The 7570-nt window shown below is 37.3% G+C and overlaps 2 protein-coding genes across 3 annotated transcripts in view; one reads left to right on the forward strand and one right to left on the reverse strand.

Moving 5' to 3' along the window:
- homer2 (homer scaffold protein 2) overlaps window positions 1-914 on the reverse strand; it is a 45089-nt gene extending 44175 nt beyond the window's left edge. The window contains exon 1 of the mRNA XM_042492357.1: window positions 427-914. Within this exon, the coding sequence (XP_042348291.1) occupies window positions 427-431 (5 nt within the window). The 5' untranslated portion in view covers window positions 432-914. The remainder of the gene's footprint in view (window positions 1-426) is intronic.
- Window positions 915-2472: 1558 nt separating this feature from the next.
- On the forward strand, window positions 2473-5919 carry LOC121944969 (RNA guanine-N7 methyltransferase activating subunit-like). 2 transcript variants are annotated; one of them, XM_042488960.1, is made up of 3 exons: window positions 2473-2591; window positions 3375-3562; window positions 5037-5919. In XM_042488960.1, the coding sequence occupies exons 2-3, from the start codon at window positions 3396-3398 to the stop codon at window positions 5233-5235; spliced, it is 366 nt and encodes a 121-aa protein (XP_042344894.1). In that variant the 5' UTR covers window positions 2473-2591; window positions 3375-3395; the 3' UTR covers window positions 5236-5919. The 2 variants fall into 2 exon arrangements, with proteins under 2 accessions (XP_042344894.1, XP_042344888.1); XM_042488954.1 differs by having other exon boundaries at window positions 2481-2591; window positions 3395-3562.
- The last annotated feature ends 1651 nt before the right edge of the window (window positions 5920-7570 follow it).

The raw sequence follows: 7570 nt of genomic DNA on the forward strand, positions 1-7570 counted from the left end.
TACTAATTTCTTGCAATTTATGGGACATTTTCTTGCCATGTGGGTCATTGCCTCTTCCTCTTTGTTTTAGAGAGAAATCAAATCAATTTGCTCATGGTTTGCGGGGTCAAATACCTTGTGAAAGGCGTCTGAACGCAGCACAAGAAAACTGACGGTGATCCAGGTTTCGAAGAGTTAAAATACCAACATTTCCAAATCTCCAATCTGTCTATAAAAGAGTAAATTGGGGTCTCCCCCCGCTCTCAGTAGATACAGACAGGCATTTGGCAACAATGAGAATGGCAATTACATAAACGCAGAGGCTAGACGGGTTAAATAGTCATATGGAGGCATTTTGTCGTATTTTCACCGCACGCACACATAACATTACAGTCAGCGCAGGTGTCATCAGACGCTCTGAAGGGCAGCGCTTTCTGGATTACTCACCCCATTGCCGCGGACTTGAGGAACAACTCCTTTAAATATATCGGATCTCTTTGCTGCCGGTTGACACGGGAAAATTGTGTTTTAAAGCGCAGTCAAAGTCCACAGATGACCCAAAGAGTCCACCAGCTCCGAACAAGTCCTCCTGCTGCTGAGAGACAACTGAAATATGAGAGCACTTCTTCGTAAACTCGATTCACCGGGTTGTCAAGCTCTCTCTGGCAGTACCCCGCTCATTTCAGGAAGTTTCTTTTCTCTTTTGTTTGTTTTTCCTCTTCAGATGCGCGACACATTAAATCCCACTTCGCTATGGCTTCTTCCTCGATGTCTTCAGGCAATCGGCCCTGATGAATTAAGTTAATGTTTGCATTTCGCTGCTTGCTCGCTGCGCAGAGTTTCTTCCTCCCCAACAGGATTGTTTCATGTGACGCGGCAGCAGCAGCGACACTGAGCGGCTTACACCTGCTCACGCTTCTGCCACAGCCACCCACACTTTTATAAAACCTGTGGTATCTGCGGCGTGTGTGTGTGTGTCTGCGGTTTTTGGTCAGGATTTTAGCCCAAATTACGACACTGAAGTTAGCATCAGATTCAGCAGTTGAGGCTACATTGGTTTTTTGCACCTACTGCTGTTGTAAAAGCATGTTAGACGTTTACAGTAAATCCTCGTGGCTGTCTGAAGCCCACGTTCACATTTGCAAAACCGTTATTCTGTTTGTTTAAATGTAAAATAGTGTGCATTTCAATGATATTTTCACATATAGGCCACACTGCAACAACGTCTCTATTGAAAGCCACTATACTTAGACGGGTCAAATCTAGACTATTTGTCCCAGAGAGGCTAAGTATTATATGAAAGACAGTTCCAGATTTGTGAACCCTTTATTCTCTGTGTGAAAACGCAAAACAAAGAGGTAGGTGTTGTCAAAACTACTATACCTAGACAGGTCAAATCTAGACTAGATTATCCCAGACAGGCTAAATATTATTTAAAACACAATTTCATATTTGTTAAAACTTTCTTCTATTTCTGAAAATGCAAAGAGTAAGCTTTTACTGTGTTTTTTTTGTTTTGTTTTGTTTTGTTTTTTTTTTCAAAAGTAGACCACATTAGTCCAGGTCCAGATGAAAAACCACTATACTTAAGACAGGTCAAACTTAATCTAGAAGATGCTAGAAAGGCTCAAGGTTGATAGAAAATACAGTTTCAGATTTGTGAAACCTTTATTCTATTTGTGAAAATGCAAAAAAATAAAATAAACATTTCACTGCTATTTTCACATCTAGGCCACATTGGACCACGTCTCTTTTGGAAACCACTATTATGATGGGTCAGATATAGACTATTTATCCCAGAGAGGCTAATTATTATTTAAAACACAGTTTTAAAAGCAGAGTAAGCTTTCACCTTACCTTTTAAACAGTAGACTTAATTGGACCAGACCCTGATCAAAAACCACACTACCTAAAACAGGTCAAATCTAATCTAAATTATGCCAGAGAGGCTCAAGGTCGACAAAAACAGAGTTTCAGATTTGTGTTAATCTAAATCAAAAAGAGGTAAATTCCTGCTTAAAAGAGTAAATGTAAATGCTGAATCGGAAGCTGTTACTTTGAGCCTAACTTCAGCGTCACGTGGTATCTGCGGTTTGTGTTTGCGGTTTTTAGTCGGTGTTTTATCCCAAATCGTGGTCCGAAACCACGACATAATTAAATCCGTAAAAATAACAAAACACTCTGTTGAAAACTGACCAACAACGATGATTAGTTTTCTAAATTCAGGTGCACTTACATCCTTCAAGTAACCACGACGGCGTTCAGCAGTTGGCACTTTCTCCTAAATTAATCTAATTTACAGCAAATTCACATTAACTCCCTTCAATAGCATATTCAACTAATATATTTCCTAATAAATCGGGGTTTAAAGTCGACCGTTGTTACAAAATAACAGACTATAACGGTGTGAAACGTTGGGCCTGTTTCTAACCGACAGGTAACAGCCATCAATCACTAGCAGGTGCGCGCTCTCGGAACCATTAAAATAGATTCGTTTGTTCCGGGAGGGAAGCGTTTCAGCGACGTACCATTACCGATAGACTTCTTCCCACATCTCCACTGAAGTCGTTTTGTGGCTTTTCAGTTTGTTTCTAAATCCAGCGATATTGAAGGTATGTCTCCAAGCTAACGTCAATAGTGCTTTTATTGCGATTTTTGTGTTGTATGCCTGTTTGGCTAACGTTAGCATACCGCATCCAGATCAGTTTATTTGTTTTGTTCCGCACGGGGGATTAGGCATGCAGGAGAGCAAAAATAAGACACATGAAAGCAAACTTATTTGCCACTTTATATAATAAAACGTCTGAATATGCTAGCTGTCTTATTACACGACTTCGATGGTCATTAAAAACCTGGAAAAGTCGTGGAAATTCACTTTAATCTTCCAGGCCTGGAGATGACACTGAATTAGCAAAAATCATTGAAAGTTTTGGAAAGTAATGGAATTTTGTTGTGTCGGGTTTAGGCAGGTACTGTAGGATATTAGGTAAAATAGGACAAACAAGGTTTTACATCTTGGGCTCTTTAAATATTAGCCTTTACCTAACCCTATAATAAAGTAATTGTTACAATAATTTTTCCTAATAATATTCCATAATATTGAAAGGTAGTGCCAGACTGATACAAGTGCTTGTAAAGCTATTGTTTAATAAAAGGCAAATGTATTAAAGCCTGTAGAAGTACCTATAGAGGTATTTAAAGTACGGCCATATTGAGCTATTAGAGTTTTGCCAAGCTTGCTGTTTAATTTCAACACAATAATTAAAGTTTGAAGTAAAGAATACTATACAGATCTTTTTGTGTTATACATTGTGAATGGTCATGGTGTTTATTATGGGTCCTTGAAAAGTCTGTCAAAAGTTTTGGAATTTTGTCCATTTGCTGTGCTTCTGCAGCTTCTCATCTGTCATTGCAGTATGGCCGAGACAACAGAAAACCCACAGAACTATGAGGAGCTGTTTGCCCACAGATTCACATCGGAAGACAAAGAGTACCAGGAGTATCTGAACCGGCCAGCTGACCCCCCACCCATCGTCGAGGACTTTAGGAGTCGTGGAGGTGGAAACCACAGAGGCAGGGACAGGTAATGTAACTTCAGGTCTCAATGTTAGGGCTAGTGCTGATATAGCAATGGAGAATAGGAGTGACTGTCTAATAATGAAGCAAGTGAGTAACGCTCTATCATATAGCACTTATTGAGTGTGATTTAAATATGTAAGAAGATTGTGATATAGTCCTAGTGATCTCATGTTATTATGGCAAAACTGTAATGCATCTCATAGGTATTTAAAGCTTAATTAAAGTTTTTTTTGGCATTTCACCATATGTTTTTTGTGCAGGGCATAATGAGAAACATTTCTCAGATTTCAGGTGTAAAATGCAGAATAGGTTTCATCATTAGAAGACACTAGCACTAAAACACCATACAGTAAACCTCAAACCAGAAAACCTACAAACACAGTCCCTAAAATTGATAGAAAGTAAATTATTTAAAAAAAAAATGCCCACTACAGGTATAAAGATAAAAGGGCCAACTGATATGTGCTAATTAAGTTAAGTGTCCAGTCTTGATATGGGAATAAACGTGCAAATAACAACTTAGCAGCAGTCAGTGCTGTTGAATTGACACTGTGGTTTCATAATTATTATTTTTTTAATTGAATAGTGCTATTTTACATTGACCAGTTTTGTTTGAAGTTTAACCACTACTCTCTCTCTCTCTTTTTTTTGTTTTAAATTCCAAACAACTCTGACTAACCAGAGTGTTTGTTTACAACCTGTATGGTTACCTGGCTTCTTGTGCTTTCAGAGATGTATCCATATAGAGTTTAACAAAAGCTCCAGCTGAACCCGAGTCACTGCTTTCACAGGCTGTGCTGTACTCCCATTATTTTAAATGTAGCCACAAGAATATTTTTTCTATTTTCGTCCATAAAAAACAAAACAATTCTTAGCTATTTCCTTTCCAAAATACTCCATCATTTGGCTGTACAGTTTAAAATTGTGTTTCTCTATATTCAATATCTTAAAGGTGTAATTATGTTATATTGTGGGGATAAAAACCATCTAAATATTGTTTCTCTTTCCACTTCACTTGAGGTTTATTGATGTCAACTCGTTTAGGTTACAATGTAAACTTTTATTACTATTGCACCTTTCTGTTGCAGACATTATCAATGCTTAGTGATAAAAGATAAAAGCAACGGTCATAAAATTTAGACAGGAATATTAAAGTGCAAACAGTAAGACCAAAAGGCAAGTCTAAAAACTCTACAAAAATTAGTCTTAAGTGCTTTAACATGCACTTAAAACATGCAATTAAAAACCCGGTTCTTATCGACTTTGTCCACAAACCTGTTGTCTTAACCGTCATGTAAAGGAGAAATCTGTTTTTTTTTCAGTTTGATAAGTTAGAGAAATTCAGTGGAAACATCTAGATTTACTCAAGAAAAAACTTGGCCATTTCATTTTTTAGTGTTTTTATGTGATCCATGTTATGCATGCATCAGTACCTGTTGCTCAAGGTTGAGTGGTAATTTCTGTCGGTCTCCATGTAGGTACCACAACCGACGAGGCCGTGGCTGGGGAGGAGACCGTGGTTGGAGAGGGGACAATCGCGGGCAGCAACACTGGCATGACAGAGACCGAGACAGGGACAGGCAATGGGGGCATGGGAGCGGGTATCAATCAGGCCATCCAAGCTCCAACCAGGGATACAACTCCTATAATCAGAGACCACATTATGACCGTTACTGACCTCTAATGTAACCTCTCAGGTGTTGTCAGTATTTTTAATATTCACAGTCATTAAAATTTGCATTGTAATACAATATGTGGCAATGTGCAACTGTTGATTTTTTTTCTGTTTCCCACCACAGTCTCATCAGCACGGGCTGAGCAATATATCAATATTAATGACATACTGCTCATTGTTGTAATTGTGTGGAATTTTTTTTTTAATATTGTAACACACAGTTTTATTGTCTAATTAAAAACACAAAGCAAATACTCAGATTTTTTTCCCAGATTTATTTCTGAAATGTGAGTGGTAACTGACAGTTCCTGTTGGACTTCCACGTACCTTTTTACTATACACAAACACTGTATTTTTTTTATCATATTGTGTCATATTGCTCAGCCCTGTAAACATAATGCATTTTCTCTTGTATTTCTCTTTTAATATGTCAGGGCTGCTTTTAACAATATTTGAATATTACATTGTAAGTGGGAGTTGATTTGTGTTTGGATAGTTTTGCAGCTACATCTTTACATGCTTTGATATCAGATTGTTAAAAAAATATACAATACAGTATTGTTGCAAACAGTGTATCAGAATTTCAGGAAAGTCTGTTTGTAATGCAGCTTTATTTTTCTGTGTCACAATATTACATAAGGATACTGATTAACTGAACTGATTTCAATAAACGTGTATTTTCTTAATTGGTGGTTTCTGTGTTGAAAGGTTGTGGGGCTTAATGTTTAACAAAACTGTGTCAGTGCTAGTCAGCACAATAACATTAAGTAGTGTAGAATTTGGATCCATATAAATATATATATATATATATATATATATATATATAGATACATATTGGCATTGATGATGACATTATTTAGGATATCTCAGGTAGATTTAAGAAGAATCCTCAACCTGATGTTACATTTCATAGCAATGACATACACCAATTTTAAATTTGAGGAAAAGCAAGCACAGGTGTGGGATCAGTGCTCTGTCTGCAACATTTCAAGTACTTGATCTAAAGATAATTATTGGCCAACTAGTTGAATAGTTTTTTTTTTGCTTGAAACATTTTTCAAGCAAAGGTGTTAAACATTTGCTGGTTCAAGCATCTTAAATGTGCGAATTTGCTGCTTTTTTCTGTAATTTATGATGGAAAGTGAAAGGTCTTTGCATTTTGGACTGTTGGTTGGACAAAAGAAGCAAACTGATGATGTCATTGGGTTGGGGGGAAACTGGATGAGTATTTTTCATATTTTTTCACGTTATAGACTAAACGATTAATTGATAAATTGTGAAAACAATCAGCAGATGAGTCTATACTGAAAAAATATTGGTTGTAGCTCCAGCAGACACAGTTGGATTGGTGCATTCTAAGCATTTGTGCACATGTGTCTCTGTAACACCAAATTATGGTGATTTTTTTCTGACTTTTCTTAAAGTTTTTGTGAAATATTGGATCCTCTTCAGGCCACTGAATATACTTGAATCAAAACAGATGAAAAAAATCACTCTGGTCGAATTCCTCACAACTAATGTTCAGACCAGAAAAGAGCAAGACTTAACTTGTGACAAGTGATTGCAAGTGGAAATCTGTTCTTTTTCTTAAGGGTTATAAGCCAAATAGTTTAAAACCCAAATGATTTATACGTGGACACACAGATTAGGCATCTTAAATTCACTGCCCGGGGGCCTGTCTGATGTGGTTTGTGTCTGATGTTATTGTTACACTCAGCCCAGGAGATCAATTTTTCCAGTTTAGTTTTTCCACATTGATTTATTTTGGAGTAACCATTTGTGACAAGGCTGCAAAAAATGGAATCATTCAATCATGCTCTCCGTTAACGACACCCATGTAACAGTGGACGTACACAAAGGATCAAGTGGGCACATGGTCAAAATAACCGATCCCAATCAAAGCGGGCCACATAATGATCCTTCCAAGCAGATCGGGACATCCGTGATTGTAAGTCTCCATCCTTTAATATGTTTTATATTTTATTGCTCTGTAAAGTACTTTGGATTGCCCTCTTGTAAAAAATGTGCTTTATGAATAAAGCTGCCTTAAGCCAGTGCTTGGTTTGTCTGTTCTGAGTTATTGCAGAAACATGGAGATGCAAGATGACTATCTCTGCGGACAAGGACGAGCTCCCTTTGTAAATATTTCTGAGATAACAAAAACGCAATGATTCTTATTTTCAGGTGATTATGCACTAAAGAAAACATGATTACACTATGTTCCACTCTTGCCAATATATATCCCTAAATTCTACACACTGGACCTTTAAAACTGCTCTGATAGAAGCTGTGATGGCCCCATGGCACCCTCCCAGAGTGTTAAACTCTTTTATTAAA

Source organism: Plectropomus leopardus, chromosome 1, assembly GCF_008729295.1.
Source record: "Plectropomus leopardus isolate mb chromosome 1, YSFRI_Pleo_2.0, whole genome shotgun sequence".
NCBI lineage: Eukaryota > Metazoa > Chordata > Actinopteri > Perciformes > Serranidae > Plectropomus > Plectropomus leopardus.

Excerpts from the sequence above, each read along its gene's own strand:
- LOC121944969 (XM_042488960.1), top strand. The coding sequence starts at position 3,396 with ATGGCCGAGACAACAGAAAACCCACAGAACTATGAGGAGCTGTTTGCC. Across the intron at positions 3,563-5,036 it reads AACCACAGAGGCAGGGACAG|GTACCACAACCGACGAGGCC; the intron begins GTAATGTAACTT and ends GTCTCCATGTAG.